The 16,843-nt window shown below is 41.9% G+C and overlaps 2 protein-coding genes across 7 annotated transcripts; both read left to right on the forward strand.

Annotated features, from left to right (window-relative positions):
- Positions 1 to 590: 590 nt before the first annotated feature.
- On the forward strand, positions 591 to 7,564 carry maz (MYC associated zinc finger protein). 6 transcript variants are annotated; one of them, XM_034119449.1, is made up of 7 exons: positions 591 to 1,558; positions 1,736 to 1,886; positions 2,892 to 3,298; positions 3,784 to 4,031; positions 4,521 to 4,593; positions 4,719 to 4,890; positions 5,283 to 7,564. In XM_034119449.1, the coding sequence occupies exons 1-7, from the start codon at positions 1,526 to 1,528 to the stop codon at positions 5,624 to 5,626; spliced, it is 1,428 nt and encodes a 475-aa protein (XP_033975340.1). In that variant the 5' UTR covers positions 591 to 1,525; the 3' UTR covers positions 5,627 to 7,564. The 6 variants fall into 6 exon arrangements, with proteins under 6 accessions (XP_033975340.1, XP_033975338.1, XP_033975339.1 ...); XM_034119447.1 differs by having other exon boundaries at positions 593 to 1,558; positions 1,736 to 1,931; XM_034119448.1 differs by having other exon boundaries at positions 593 to 1,558; positions 1,736 to 1,931; positions 4,521 to 4,584.
- A 1,737-nt stretch (positions 7,565 to 9,301) lies between these two features.
- Positions 9,302 to 16,691, forward strand: tlcd3bb (TLC domain containing 3Bb). The gene is made up of 7 exons (XM_034119458.1): positions 9,302 to 9,789; positions 11,181 to 11,382; positions 11,664 to 11,747; positions 12,108 to 12,333; positions 12,983 to 13,078; positions 14,380 to 14,489; positions 14,634 to 16,691. Exons 2-7 carry the CDS (start codon positions 11,258 to 11,260, stop codon positions 14,890 to 14,892), a joined length of 900 nt encoding a protein of 299 aa, XP_033975349.1. The 5' UTR covers positions 9,302 to 9,789; positions 11,181 to 11,257; the 3' UTR covers positions 14,893 to 16,691.
- The last annotated feature ends 152 nt before the right edge of the window (positions 16,692 to 16,843 follow it).

Below are 16,843 nucleotides of genomic sequence, written 5' to 3' on the forward strand. Positions count from 1 at the left end.
ACATATAAATGTGTTATTTTGTTCCAATAACAGTAAACCCCTCTAATGAGTTGGTTTGCTCTCATATTCACATTTAAGAGTCTGTAAATAGTGAATGTGTGAGATTTTAACTGAAGGTCATGATAAATCGTTTGTTAGGGCTTCAAGTAAGTACAAATATATTATAACATTGTTGAATATTGCCATAACAAAAGACTGTGTGCTGTGAAAACAGGTATTAAACTGGACTCAGTTCTGCCTTTCAGCTGTATTTCAGCAAATTAAATGATATCCAACATTATTTAATTGAAATTAAAACCAAAAAACAGTTGATATCCAGATGACTATCCTATTAATAATAGTTTATTAATTATTGACTAATCCAGTAAGCATTGAGTTTTTTTTTAATAAAGATTTGGAGGTGTGTACATAGGTTAAGAATACCATATGTTATGCACAATATGTATTTGTATATATATTTTCCAAAGCAGGCTGTTTTTATGCCCGATTATGCTCGTCCATTGTGTGTGCATGCTGAGCTGCTATTCGTCCTGGTTACTATATCTGACTCTGACATCATGCCGAAGCACCTCCCTTTAAGATGCGTCTGTCATCTGTCCGTTAATGGAGTCATTCAGGCTGTTTTCTGCAGGAGGAGATCTACATTTAGCGTCGGCCGACAAACACCAGGAAGGGAAGGGGGAGAGGACGGAAATGAGAGGGGGGTGTCCAAAGAGGAAAACCCTCTCCCTTTAAGAGCAAGTGGGACATAGCGGTGCGAGAAAAGGAGAGGAGGGGGAGAAGAAAGAGGAATTAAAAAAGAAAAGGAAGAAAGAGACAGGGTGGGAGGAGGGAGAGCGGGCGATAAAAAAAGAAAGATGACATCCTCGCAGCTGAGCGGCCGAGGTGGAGCGATAGGCTGCGGCCGGCCGAGAGCGCCTCTCTCCGGGGTCAGAGCGTGAACCAACAGCGAGGCTTCGACAAACACCCGATTGGCCTATTGGGGGGAAATCGGAAAAAATAGATTCATAAATTAAAAACAAAGCATGACCTGCTGTGCTGCCAGATACGTGTGTTATAACCCTTTTTTGTTCTCTTGCGTGAAAAACATTTATTTTAGTATGTTTTTAGCGAAAGTGTGATAGTGTAATATGCGATTTTTGTTGTTTTTACCAAGCAGTTTTGTTGTGTGCGTTTTAGTGAGATTAGTGTGCAGGGGAATTAAAGTTAGAAACCAAAGTGAAAAGAGAAACAGGCCATTATTGTTGGACCTGGCCTGCTCCACTACTGCCTGTGTGCTGCAGCCTGCGTTAGTCAACAGCTGCGTGCATTTTAATGGACAGCATTAGGCTACCTCAATGAGAAAAACATATTTTTGCAGACGACTTTATCCACGTTTTTCACGCAAATCCAGAAGCCGGTGGTTTCTGCAGCAGGACAGGCGACTGTGTGCGCCTCGATCTCCGGTGGGCCGATCAAAACCATGCAAAGGCAGCCCTGCCCGATTTCAATCAGGACTTTATAATCTCCATCGCTGTGGCGCAAAATGGATGCTGCTTGGAGCAATTTTCTCTTCCAGGTAGGCTTGTTGATCAGGCATTACAGGCCTCTTTTTCTGCCCTCATTTTACTGCGCGCATGTTCTCACAGTGTGTGTCCAGCAGCCCTCACCTCATCTCGTATTTCAACGTAGCACCTCAAGATAATGCTGTGACTTGTGTTTACATTTGGTGATGGCCTTCTACTTGCTTCTCCAGAATACTCCCACCCAAAACCAAGTGGAGGGGAGCCTCCAATCAGAGCTCATGCAAGTGCATACGAGTTCTCCCCAAACCCCACCCACAGAGCACATAGCACAGCCTCCTTCAACTGTGGACACTGCTGCTCTCAATGAGGAACCCCTGCCTGGTGAGGGACACTGCACTGCATCCTACACCTGTGGAGCTGACAACAGTAAATACATCCCACTTCACTCTGATCTGCATAGTATGAAAGTCAATGAGGTGATACAAGTCCAGTGACCTCTATTTTGGTGATGGCAGGTGAACAAATAAAGAATATCTGTATTATTTTCATGGCCCAAAATTCAAAAAGATTATTCTAAACAATGTGAAATTCAGACACTAATACATCCAGGATATCCGGACAGGGTTATCGGTATCTCAGTGTTTATTTGCTTGATAAAGGTGCTTTTCCCCTTTTTAAATTTGCCAAACATTTAGAAACACAACTTTGGAAATTATTTTCAAAACACTAAGTGGCTAGATTAAGCTTGGGTGCCTAGCAGAGCTCCAATTTCTGATTAGAGCAGAAGCAATACGTTGATTAAACACTTACCGGAAATTTAACAGGCAGCTATTTACTACAGGCAAGCCATTTTTTTTGCAATTATGCCCAAAGGTCACTGCTTTCAGTGTCACCAATGTGCATGCTTTCTAGTTTACATTGCCTTCTATGATAGTCAAATACATATTTTCTGATTTCGCAACATTGTTCAAACAAGCAAAGTCCCCTTTGGCTCTCATGGTCCACATTTCTCCCTATCTGAATTGATAATACTCAGACAATACATTTTGGTAATTTAAACTATATACGTTTTTTCTTCAAATTTCCTTTTTTAGCAGGAGGCTTTATTGTATTTTCACCTGCAGATTACCAAAACATGGTCGACTGTGAAGATGTAAAATGTGGTCATTGTTGCAACACATGATCACTTGAAATCAACTAAGATATCACCATTTGATGATCTGTTTGTATACTCTGTAAACCAATTTTCTTGATTGAATAAATATAGCTGGTACCTTATCTGCATTTAAGGTTATAATGAGTATATATACAAAAAGAAAAAAAAAACACCTTCTTTGAAACTAACATTTTCCTCTCTCCCTTCCCCCCCGCCTCCCTGCGGTCCAGTGAAGCCCGTGTCCCGGCCCGGCCGCGTGCCCCACATCTGTGCCATCTGCAACAAGCAGTTCAAGAACAACTACAACCTGCGGCGGCACCAGTCGGTCCACACCGGGGTACGCATGAAGGACAGGGCCAGAGAGCAGGCGGAGGGGGCAAAGGAGGGCGCCGCAGCCCCGTCGGCGATGGCGGGGGGGGCCGGAGGGAGGGTGGAGAGGACCACTGTTCCCCTCTCCCTGCTACACCTCTCCGCTCCTCCTCCTCTCGCCCCTCCCGGCGTGCTGGCGGGGTCCCTGCAGATCCCTCTGGGTAGTCAGGATGGTGAAGGGGGGGCCATGGCTAACGTAATGGCTAGTGTTAACCCCCACGCTCCGCCTCCTGCTGCTGTCGTCATGGCCACAGGGGCGACAGTACAGGTGGGTCAGGGCCTTGTGGAGATGGCTGTCGTCAACCCCAAACCTTCAAGCATGTTGTTTCTTAAGCTGCCTGGCCACAGGGATGGTTAAGTCCCCCCCCCCCCCCTCCCCCCGCTTCGTATTTGACTGAATCTCACCTGTGTGTTCAATACAAAACTGTCCATGTCCAGTAACCAGCTCAGGGACCAGTGAATTCCACCCCAGTGTTTGGCACTGGTCCCCAGTTTGAGAGAACAACGTGCTAGAAGCCCCCCCACGCTCCCCTGCATGTTCTCTGTAACACAAACCGTGCTTAGAATCCAGCAGGAAGTAGTTCATCTAACATCCTAATCAACTGTCAGTAATATTTGGCCCATGTGCAACAAAGATATATCTGTGAGCTTCTGCATGGTTTTCAACAAACCACTGATTGTTTTCCTTCTTGTATACATAACTGTAATTCTGTAAATAACTGTGTGTGTTTCTACTTGTCTGTTTTGGCTCAGCGACCCTCAAATCCCAACCCAAACCCAGTAAGGAAAAACCATGCCTGCGAGACGTGCGGGAAGGCTTTCCGTGACGTTTACCACCTCAACCGCCACCGCCTGTCCCACTCTGACGAGAAGCCGTTCTCCTGTCACATCTGCCAGCAGCGCTTCAAGAGGAAGGACCGCATGAGCCACCATGTGCGATCCCACCAGGGAGGCGTGGAGAAACCCTACGTCTGCCCCCACTGTGGCAAAGCTTTCTCCAGGTAACACTGTGGTTAAAGTCTATAAAACATAAACTGTGATGATTGAGTAAGTTGAGGAGGAAGAAACTTTTTTATTTGTTAGATCTCACTCCTTTAATACGTACAAAAACAAGATGTAAACAATGACAATGTAGCTTTAGATTTAACATACAGACATGAGAATGCTATCAATCTTATATAAAGCAAATAAGCCTATTTCCCAGAATATTGAACTATTCCTTAATAAAAGTGCTCAGGAAATAATATTCTCTACATTTTAAGAGGTGCCATTACTTTAAAAAAAGGTACATTTGAAAGTATAAAACAGAATCCCACTTCAGACAGGATGTCTGTCCTTGTTTTCATCATAGCCTATTTCTTTTCATACTCAGCTGATACGTGGTCACAATTGGTCTGTTATGATCAGTTTTTGGTCCTAAAGTGTTCTTTATTCTAAAAAAATATAAAGCTCTACCTATTCTAATATGTTGACTCTCTTTCTTTCCGTAGGCCTGACCATCTGAACAGTCACGTCAGACAGGTGCACTCGTCGGAGCGACCCTTCAAATGCCCGGTGAGTCAGGTATACACCGTGCTCATTATCAAATTCCAAACAGCTAAAAACAAACTAAGAACACATTGGTGTATTTAAGTTTTTGGTTTAGAAATGTCTCAATAATCACTTTTCTTTTTCCAAAAAAATGTCAGACCTGTGAGTCCAGTTTTGCCACGAAGGATCGTTTGCGTGCACACATGATTCGCCACGAGGAGAAGGTACCCTGCCACATCTGTGGGAAGCTGCTGTCCGCTGCATACATCACAGATCACATGAGGGTGCACAACCAGTCCCAGCATCACGCTTGCCATCTCTGTAACCGCAGTAAGTTTGTACAAAAGGGTCTAACATTGATATTTTCATATTTAATGCTAACATGACCACACATGATGAACCCAAAGATTGTTATCCTGAACTCTGTGGAGCATTAAAACAGATTCTCTATGGTTTTCTGCTCTACATTCTTTTTAATTTCCAGCCGCAGCATGTAGCTGTTCTCACTGAAAACGCTTTGATAAACACACTGCATGCTATCTTCCCAGCACTAAGCACGCAGACACATTTAGAAACTAGCTGCTGAATATAGTGGAGCACTCAGCAGCTAAAGAGCGAAATATTTCCCTCAGGAGTTGGTAGAAGACAAAGGGTGAAAGGGCCTTAATGATATTAAACTTTCTTATTAACTTTTTCCTTCTGCCTCCGCTCTCCTCCATCAGGCTTCACCACGCTGACCTACCTACGTGTCCACGCCCAGAAGCACCACGGCCAGGAGTGGAAGGACAGTCCGGGGGGCTTCGGCGGCTCGGCCTCTGGCGGCATTCTGGTATGCCACTTGTGTGGCATCCACTGCAAGACGCCCACCCAGCTCCAGGGGCACATGGGCACCCATGGCAACAACCAGGGTGTCCCGAGCCCCATCACCTCCAATGTGGCTGCCAGCAGCTCCGTCTCCCTTAGCAACATGGTGACGGCGTCAACTGTTTATGTCACGGGCAACACGGTGGTGGACCTGCTTGTCACAGACTGCTCGAGCATCGCAGCGCCACAGTCCCACAGTTAGCAGCAATAATAACCTCAAACCTTTAACAGAGGGCAGGGTTAGAAAAGGTCATAGTTACAGGTAGATGTTTGTAATGTCCCCACTTATAGGTAAGGATTAAAAGGTGGGGGGGATTAAGTCCAGTCAAGGGCAGTATCACCTCAGAGCTGCAGAGCATCGGAGGAAAGTGGACGGTATTAATAGCAATGAAGTCGCAAAAAAATATACCTTTGTGGCCGTAGCAAGGTTCATTGACACTAACGACAAACATGGATGTGTTGTCCAAATATTCCTGGGTGCTCTTGTGCTTTTGAGACTCCAATGAAACGGTGGTATTGTGAGCATCTACTGTATTACTCTCTCCTCTCTGCCCCCCCCTCTCTCTTTGTCCCCTTTCCCTAAACCCTGGCATTGGCTGCTCTCTACAAGTGCACCAAGTACTGTATATCTCACACCAGCTCTGATCTTACCTCCATTTTGCAGCTCACTTACTAAGAATCCAAATGGCTTGCGTTAAGAAGTAGTATGGAGAGAATAGCTCTCGTAACAAACAAACCAGTAGAAAGGAAAGTTGTGTGTTTGGGTGTGCGTGTGTAAGTCAGGGTTCGCCTAGCATGTTAGCTTGTTTGTTCACAAAAATTTAAAAAATCAACATTTGATTTTGCAAAGCTGTAATGGCAGATTATTAAGTCTCTCGAGGGCTGTTTGATCAGGACAGGAGGCCATACGTGTTGCGGTGGGTATGGAATCGTGGGATGTACTTGTTCATTTGTTTCTTAAAGGTACAGAGATAAGAATAGGGTTTGCGTTCAGGAGTGTCAAGCACCTTAAATCGTTATTGTTTGATTCAGCGAGGATCAAAATAGGTTTGAGATTTCTTGGATTTTTCTTGCTCTTGAGTCTTCCTCTCTCGGTCTGGCCATTTAAAAAAAAAGAAAAGAAAAAAGACAAAAAAAGAAACATAACTGCTAACCAACACTTCAGCTTCTGACATGGCAATTCTTGCACCAGAAAACTACCTTTTGCATGAGAATAAGCTAGCTCAGTCATGCTAATTATTAGGGAGCTGTCATGACAAAATAAACAGTTTTGCAGTTCCACCTAGTTGGCTGTAAAACAATAATATTTATAAAAGTGTTGATTTTTATTCAGAACATTTTAACATTGTCGGCCATTCATTTGATTGTAACTGTCATTGCCATAGTCCGTCTTTGTTTTCTCTATGTATCAGTCCAATGAGTGAAACTTATGCATTAGATTTAGTCATTTAACTCTGTATAGCACATAACGCTCTGAACGCAAGTCATTCGTTCTACATTAATCACGTAAAGAATGGTCATTTGTCCCGTTGGATATCTTTGGTTGCTTTGAGTTGTATTGTGAGTGACGTGGTGTCGAGGAAAGGGCTTATAAAGTCAGAAGTACAACGCGAGTTCGATAACACCACTTGGTATGCTGTAAACATTTCCTGGTTTTGTACTGGAGTGCTTTCTCAGTATTGTGTTATTATGTTACCTTGAAATTCGTAGAGTTGTTTCTTTCTTCCTTTTCGTTTTCTTTTGGAAATGTGTTCTTCCTGTTGAGAAAAAGTAGTGATTGATTAAAAAGTTAATTTTAGATTTTTCTCCATCACACTAAGAAAAAAATAATACCTCTACCCTAGGATTCTGTACAGCTATTGTTATACATCTTAATGCCTTATCGTACTCAACTGCATTTTAATTCTTTTATGATGAAATATTTCAAATCTTAGTCATGAATTCATTAAGAATATTAATGGGATGTATTTATATTTATATTTTTATATTTCTCAACAGTATGCATGTCTAAAAGGTTGTTAGAGCAAAAAAAACGACGATGCTTAATACAGTCATAGATATTATGTTATTTTGTAGATGAAGTAGAGACCATGTTATTATTTTGTTATTTGGACAATTTAAAGTAAAAAGAGTAAACGGGCTTTGTGTTGTGTGTTTGATCTTTTCACCTACTGCTCTGACAATTATATCTGAAGCGCCATCCGTAACACTTACAGAACACATGCTTTAGCATATAACATTAGCATATTGACTGTTTCAGTGGAAATGTTTCCTATTGTTAACTTCCCAAATGTGGAAAATGTGACTTCACGTAAACATAACTCAACAGAATGTTTCCCAGCAATACAAACAAAAGTTTATATTAACTGGAAGGTGTCTGCCTCTCCTTATCATCATCATCATCATCATCTCCTGCACACCATTAACGTGTGATAAATGCACTCAATATTTTCAGGTAGGTTGACTGTTACATGGCTATTAAATTAGTTGACAGAATAGGATGTGATTTTTGGAACTTATTTTTTATACCAATCTGTTTCGTAACAAAGTGTGACTTTCAGCAATACTGTATAGAGAAGCTGACACGAATAATGTCCAAAATATCTAATGGAATCAACTTAAACAATTAAGTTATAAAGCTGGGATCTTTCTTAACTACTAAATCTGAAACTAAATGTGTGTGGTCTTTTTATTTAAGGCAAGTGTTTCATCAATTTTACACTTGAGACAAGACTGCTCCTATTCTGTATGTCTTGTGACTAAAACTGTAACATTGTACTCAATTTGTCTTACAGACTTCTGGTTTGACTTTTAGATGACATCTTTAAAGTTTAAACATTTCGTACAATCTCTAAAATGTTCCTTAACATTTCTAGCCTATCAGGCCCACTGGTGGAAAAGGTTGAAGGTCAAATGTTTTGCAAACTTGGTCTTTCTTTTTAAAGTTCTCCTTCTGCATACTTGCTATCAAAAATATTTTCCTGAGTTTTTATTCTTAATTTATGATTTTATGCTTTTAAATGTTGACATATATTCATATCTTTGTACTTCTTTCACCTGAACATACCTGTGTGTGGCATATACAGTATGTGCTCTCCTTGCATACACTCTAAGGAAACTAATACTTGTGGACAGCATGTGTTGCAAGGTTTGCATGCCTACAAAATGTCAGGTGTATGAGCCTACAAACATACTGAGACAAGCATCAATGGATAACTAAAAAGGCCCAGGGGCCCAGCCAGGACAATCTCTAAAATAACCAAAAAAAACATTAAACAACTACCAACAGGCTTCAAAAAGACCACAACCCCTACAAAGAGATGCAAAACAGCTGCAAAGAGACCACAGAAAACCCCCTATGAAAAGGGGTAAACAACAACTGAGAGACACAAAATTGCGAGAAACAACACGCCCACAAAGACACACAAAACCACAGAGATGAGCAGTGACAACAAAGACACAAAACAATGACAAAAAGAGGCTCAACCACTCTTACACTCTGTGTTTTGCTCCTATTCAAGGTGGTATGGGCCATTGTCTCATAATCCGCTCATGCAGATAAACACTTATAATTGATCAGTGTATTTGCAAATGCTGGTTTATTCAAAGGTCAAATGACTATCCTGTCAAAGATACAGACAACATAATAAGCACACTATGTGGCAATCTTTAATTATTTTAAACATATTTTCACTGGTTTTAAGAATTAAATGCATCCAGGCTGAGTCCTTTTATGTGAATGAAATCTCCCAGTGGACAGATTGGATATTGTAAACCATGAATGCAGCTTGAATGTATGCACTCTTTATGGGGAATCCATCCATTTGCCAGCATATAAAACGACAAAAAAAACATTTACAGAAAGTCAGTGCAGTGACTGGTGCAAAAATGTTCTCGTCATGACATGAGCTGCTGCCTGGACCTGTAGGAAGTAGCTGGCGCAGCAGGCCATAGCGTTGAGTCAACGTTGCATCTGCGAGACAGACAGCAGCTTCTCTGGTCTGCTGCTCCGAGACAGATGAGATGACATAGCGGATGGACGAGCTAACACCACCCTAACACCCGGATCAGATTGTGTTATTGTCTTATTTTTCGTCGGATTGTCGTTTTTCAAAAGCTATTTGCTAAAGCTTGCCAGACGCAGGCCAATCTTCAATGCTCCTAAAGAGCAGCCCGCACATAGATGTCGATCTAACTTGCTGCAAGCTATCGTTAGCTCGCTGCTGCTACCCTCCAGACATTGAAGTGGCCACACAAACATGCGGATCATCGAGGCGGAGACCCCTGGGACATCTCTAACGTTTAACGCTTTCTGCTGGACACGAGTTTCAACCAGCCGCTGACTGGACTCTGCAAAGTCTTTGTGTAAATGCAGCTTTAATATCTTTCCATTTATTCTAAAACATGTGTAAACTCCAATCTGCCAGCCACCGTTAGCATCCACGGTGTAGGTTAGCTTAGTTAGCTACTGCTAACTGGCTACAAACAAATAACAAGCTGACAAAATAGTTTTAACGTTACTATGGGTGTGTGACATAACATGTACAATTGGGCATTCAATTATCAAGTATATTTCATTAGTGTTATCAACTTGCTAAATATATTTTTATGAATTTAGTCAAAGCGGAATGGTAGAAAGCGGTGACAACCTCAGCCATATTTAGGGAGATGCTAGCCTGAGCTAACGGTTCCTAGCGTCATTGTTAGCAGGCGGTTCAACAGCTCAGACAGTTGGCCATGCTCATCACAGCGAAGGATGACATTTATTGTTAGCCATATCGTCTCTGTTCACTACATCTGCATGCATGCATTCAGACTGACCCAGTTACTCATGCTAACAATTTGAAAACCAAATAACAACACTGCGTTACTATTTGGTTTCCATGTTATCTCAACAAGCCGGTGTTTTTTATGTAAAGCATTCAGTATAGCTTTTGCCAAGTTAGCCCTTATTCAGTAAGTTACCAACAAAATGCAACGTGTGTTCTTGGACTTAACATTGCATAATGTTGGCTAGGTTTAGCGAGTAATTGTTACATTAACGCTTATATTAATGGTTAGCCATTTGACTGAAGAGCCACAATAACGGTTACATGTCACCCTGCAGTCGGTGTCAAATGCCCTACGTGTTTAGCTGAGATAACTGTCAGAGCTTTGCTGTTAGTTCTTTTTCACAAAGGTCACATTAGCTTACGTTGTTGCCCGGAACTAAGAGCACCGACTTCCCATACTTATGTCGATATTTTCGACTTTTAGCCATATTAAAACAAACGCATTGCGTATTTTGCTAATGGACTTCAACTTTTTAAAGAGTCAGCTAATTGACTTTACGCAAACAAACTGTAAGACCGCATCGAACTGAGACATGATTGCCCTTATATATATATTGGAAAATATATGGGCGTAGAGTGTGATCAGATGGATAGAGCAGCATGTGGCACTAAAGGGCCTACCAGCTGATATTCTGCAACTACTCGGCATTTATAAATCCGTCCTCTGGACACCTTACATTAATTATTAACCTATCTTCCACATAGTCTCTGAGCTCTCTTTGACACCCCATCTGTTAATCCCACTTCCTCTTTATTTTGCATATAGCAAGACCAGAAAAGCTAGAACCATACATTGACACATATGTTGGACTTTGATAGTGTCTGTTATCTCAGTAAGTACAGCCAAATGTAAACACAAGGAGTTGCCACCTGTCAGATCAATATGGACTCTTTATTCACTGTCTGATCATGTGTGTGTTTCAGAGAGGGGAAAGAGCGACGGATCTCAAAGACCAGACTACCCCAAAACTCTTTGCCTCTCAGACAGATCACCAGGGACCATGCTGACCATTCTAGCTGCTGGGTCTATGTTCTTTCCAGGCCTTTTCCTACTTTCAAAACAATGTCTAAAGTCAATCCCAGCACTGAGATGGAGCGAAGGAGATGCAGTCATTGTCTCTGCCAGGTGAGACTTCCTTAAACTTGTTTGTTTTTTTACACAATGGGCCTCTCAAAACTTCACTGCAGTGCCATACCAATAGTTTAAAGTTCATTTGCAGTTTTGTTTATTGCAAGACTCGAGTATGACAGGTTTTTGCAGCTGCACTCGTATGTCAAGACAATTTAGCAGCACATTTTTGCATAAAAGCATAACGGCTCTACTTTCTGACCATAACTAGACAGTCTAAATCCTTGGCTAATGAACATTATATTATTCGTTGTTAACTTGCCATTCTTTGCTCTCAGGTTGGTTTCGTCAGTTCAGGCAGTCATGGCCTCTTCAGCTGGCTACATCATTGCTTCTTCCTGCGAGGACATTCTCGAGGACCAGTAAGTGGAGAAATGCTCATGACAATATATTCCACCCCTCTCAACCAGTCTGTCCTGTCTTTTAATGCATATAACAAATCAGCTGTCGGAAAGGTCTATTTCAAAGGCTTTAAAATATGCCATGCAAGGCATTTGGGTCGTATATCAGCTATGAATGTAAACCAAACATTTAACTTGATGTTGAAGCCTTGACACGAAGCAGTAAATGTCACGTTGTGTGTAAAGGTGAAGTCGCAGTTTTAAGAGCTTTTTATTTTCTCATTAAAACCGCTACACTTGAGGGAAATCTTTCCCTGAACTGTTAAATTAATATATTTTCCTTTCTGTTTTAAAACCCGCCTTCTCTTCCTCTCTGCACAGGCATTGGCTGACCAGCTCTTACATCATGTTCGCTGTTCCCTACTTCGTGTTCGACATCTACGCCATGTTCATGTGCTACTGGTACAAGCTGCGAGTCAAAGGGCACGAGGAGGCCTCGGCAGCGCCCCAGCACATGAGCACAGCCCTGACCAGCTATTTGCGTCGCGAGTTCCTCATGGTGCTGCACCACGTTGTCATGGTCACCGTCTGCTTCCCCGTCTCTGTGGTAACTGTCACACGTTGCTCTTTCTGTTGGCCTGAGATTTGAGTGAGGAAAGGGAGAAATATACTATTGAATTATCTGTATGCAGCTACCTTCTCTCAGCTAACTTTATCAGATTTTTAGGGTAGACTGTTAAATGTTTTCTATGTTGAGACAAACTAGAAGGGCCTTTTGTAGAAGATAGTGCTAATTGCCTTAGCATTATTACTGAGGCCTGCAGCCAACTGCTATTTTTATTATTGGTTTATCTGCCGAATCGTGTATTAGTGGTCTCAATTAGTGGTGTGGTGTATAACACTTCAGAAGCCCTAAAGATGTTGAGTTATGTATACTGTTGAGGCCACGAAAAGCAAAACAAAAACCCCCTTTTGGGAAAATAAAACCAGATAATCTGTAATCTCTTTGCTATAGAAATTATGAATCGATCTACCAGTGCAGCTCTAAATCGTAAGATTAGTAGTATCACGAGTAGAGACATTAAGAAGCCCCCTCTGATTATTGAAAAGTACAAATTACATAGAATTGTTTTTGTTTTCCTTGTTACTTCAATCTAGATATCTCTTTACAAAGTGGTATTTATTGCAAATCCAACAAAGGAACAACGCTGTATTTTCATTCTAGACAAATAATCATCGTCCTTTTCTTTCTGTAGTTCTGGAGACAAGGAAAGGGAGATTATTTCCAGGGTATTCTGTTCATGGCTGAGCTCAGCACTCCCTCAGTCTGCTTAGGAAAAATACTCATCCAGGTAAGCATCCGGGTTCGTACTCAAAGAAGATATTGGTGCACTGTTGCATGCGCATGTGTCACACTAAAGTTCTTTTTCACTCTCCATGTCTTTTTGATCTGCTTTTCATTAAATGGAGAATATATTTCCAGTCATCCCCATCGGTGCCTGTTGGCTGTGTCGTACATGAACATCACTGTCAGAAACACCATTGGTAACACAGTTTGCTTGGATACACATACTAGGAGCTGCACCCCCCTCAGTATTTGTTTTAGGTTAGTGTGGATGTGTGTGCAGTGTTTCAGTGACGGGTGAAGGTTTTTACCTCCATGCGCTCCGCTTGATCCCCATCTGAGGCTCCCACAGCTGTTAGCCTCTGAATATAGCCCCTAGTATTCAGGCTGGATATTCAGCAGATACAATATCAGCGTGTCCTTCTACCCTCTATCTCTCAGCACCCCGTCCCCGTCCCTGACAACAGTGCATGTGGCTGTTTGATAAACAAAAGCTGTGCACTATTGAACCAAAACAATTGTAAATGATCAATAGTGATGCCATTTTATTCTAGGATATGAGACTCAAATTGGGTATGTATGAGTGAAACTTTTTAAATGATTTTAGAGAAAGTCTGTGGGGTGCCAAACTGATGTAATTTCTCTGCTGGTTAGCTCGACTCGGTGATGCCGGAATAAATTGCATTAAAAACATCTTCAACGCTTTAAATCATTTTTTTTTATTGGCAACCAAACAAATGGAAATCCTGCATTTCTTTTAAATGTGCGCTCAAGCTTTGTGGGCGGCCATTTTTAAAATCAGGTTCTGTATTGACAGCAGATTGTCTATAAATTCAAGAATGGAGGATACGCGTTGTCTTGCAAGTGAGGCCATTAAGTGATCAGCTTGCTTGAGACCTTTTTAAAGTGCTACCAAAAAAGTACTTTTAACAATATTTGCCTAAAGATAACCAAACGAGCATAGTGGATATAGGTAGAGCCGTGCCGTACCATGCAGTGCAAATGAGTCATAAGCGTGTCCTCGGTGTTATCTCACTGAAGCAGGTTGACGGTTGGAGATAAAAGTATAGTAATCTTCTGTAAAAACGAAAGGACTGCTTCACTGACAAACACTCTCCTGTCCAACCAGCAGCATGGCATAGCGTGCCCTCCATCACCACATGTCAGTCCATGAAGATAGAATTAACAAATATAACAATGTTACTATAAAAACAATGCAAAGGAGAATACATGAACACAGTCAGGTTTCACCAAACTGTACTGCTTGCTCTTCTTTTTCCCTCTCTCAACCTTTTTCTCTGCTCTCAGTACAAACAGCAACACACTATCCTGCACAAAGTGAATGGGGCTCTTATGCTGATCACTTTTTTCATCTGTCGAGTCCTCCTCTTCCCTTACCTCTACTACGCCTATGGAAGGTATGTCTGTCTCTCCATCTCTGTTTCTCATGTTCTGCTACCTCGCTCAGCTTGGGTCGGTAACCTGCTCAGCCTCATGATCTCTATCTGATGGATGAAACTCTCAGAGCGCGCGTTTACAACTCTTTATGTCTTTGGATCCAGGTACGCGTCCATTCCCTTCCACATGGTCCCCCTGTCGGTGCCCTGGCACTGTAACCTCGGCGCCGCTCTGCTCATGGCCCCGCAGCTCTATTGGTTCTCCCTCATTTGCAGGGGAGCCCTGCGACTTTTCACGGGCTCCTCCCGCTCTCAGAGATCCCGCGGTGCCGCCAAGGAGAGGCAGACTGATGGCAACGCACTGCCGCAGCCGGCCAACGGCTACAGCGCTCGCTCCTCAGACCCTGATCTGTCCTCTCACTGAGAAGAGTGAATGGGAGGGAGGGAGGGAAGGCGAATGTACCAATGAGTATGTAAATGGAAGAAAGCTGTGAGGGGGAAAGGAAGACTTGGAACAAGTAGCAATATGAAGAAAGCTACAGACAATGGCCTCAAAGGCGCTGAAGTGTTTGCGGCCTGCACTCAAAGTCTTGACAGAGAAATGATTTGGTGGCCGGCCTTCAAGCACTTCAGCGTCTCGGTTTGTAGGAAACTAGTGGAGTGTTAGTGCTCTCAGTATTTAAAGATGTCATCCGGCACTGTGACGGATAGAAACATGCACTGACCTGAGAGGAATCTGCCTGGATGTATAGCGAGCATAGGTGACTATTTCCCTCACGTAGATCAAATTGAGTCCTCTCTGCCTCACGGTATAGGAAGAGCAGGAACATAGGAATGTATTCTATTGTATGTTAGTACATTTGCTGTAGATGGAAGGCCTAATTCAGTTTAGTAATGAAGAGGACCTCCAAAAAAGAAAAGAATCTCGGCTAAGCAGTATTTTGACTTGTTAGTGTTTAATATCTGTATCCTCTATGTAGTCACTGTCACTCTAACAAAATGTAACCAACCTGCAGACTGACTCATCTTTAGAAGGGAGATAATCTCATAAGACTGTTTTCTGCTGCCTTATCCCTTTTCCCCATTCTTTGCAGTTTAGGTTTTTATTTATTTTTATCCTGGAAGGAGGAGGAGGAGGAGGAGGAGGAGGAGGAGGAGGCTCCAGACAGAAAAATGTGGCGGGTGTACATAGCCAGTGTAAAATTGTCCTGATTTCCATGTCAGTATTAGTTGAATGTTGGTTTTACATTTTTATTTTATTGTTTTTAGGTTTTGTCTAATTTCTGCATCTGCTGTTACCACAGACGTTTTCCAAACAATTACATTTCAGCATTAAAACAAAACATTTCACAGCTTAGTGTTGGCAGATCTCCCACAGACGTTATGGCAGTGCTTCTCGTTTTAGTGTAGATATGACTTCATTCCATTTACTGGTATCACAAAGTGTTTGTTTTTTTAATACAAGGAAGTGATGCACAGTAGCAGCCACTTTGAAATGAGTGTTTTTGTTTGTTTGTTATAAAGCTCAAAATATCCGTTTGATTGGCTGGAATAAGTCGGTAAGGGATCCATAACATTTTGAGTATTTATATCTTTGTCAGGGGACTTGCAATGTTGCAGGTTTGAAGGGAAACAAAAGTGAAAAATCTTGTAGGGAAGCATTCCCTTGTGATAGACACGCAGCACATTTGTCCATGGCAACTTATGTTTCTCATTTGGTTTTGGTTTTAACCATTAAGTCAAATTGTTTAAAGCTTTTTACACCTCTTGCATTGCTTCAGTCACTTAGCCGTTTCGTTGAGCCACCGGTTCTATGAACCTCCTGTGATCAAACAGGCTAGTTTTATCATTTTTGTTTAAAGCAGCTTCACTGTCCGGAAAATGGGTAAAGAAAAAAAAAAAAACACAACTCCGAAAGCATCTAGACAGGGCAGCGTGTGCAAAAACATCTGGACCACTGTGGGCATGTTGAACACAGAACATCCATTCCCGTTCCATGAACTCATAAGGTACTGCTTCTTGACATTACTAACCATTCAACTGATGTACTGTATATTCCACAAAATGCTTGTTATTTATTTGTAAGTATTAATTTATTAATTTATTTGGTTTGTGGTTTTGAATGCATATTTATGCATACATATTATACTATATGCTTCTGAGCCTTATGTGAAGGCTGTATTGTTACTCAAACCTAGCTAAAATATACTTCTCTGTCCTGAACCTGCCTCCAGTCTTCTTTTTTCACAAGCTTTTTAGACTGTTAAATTATTAATAATCAAACTCCATTTTTTCAATCCTGAACTTAGTTGAACTTCAGACAAGTCTGAGCCACTAGAGGGCGCCACACTTCATGTATCTATCTAATGACTGCT

Source organism: Trematomus bernacchii, unplaced genomic scaffold, assembly GCF_902827165.1.
Source record: "Trematomus bernacchii unplaced genomic scaffold, fTreBer1.1, whole genome shotgun sequence".
In the NCBI taxonomy this organism is placed as follows: Eukaryota; Metazoa; Chordata; class Actinopteri; order Perciformes; family Nototheniidae; genus Trematomus; species Trematomus bernacchii.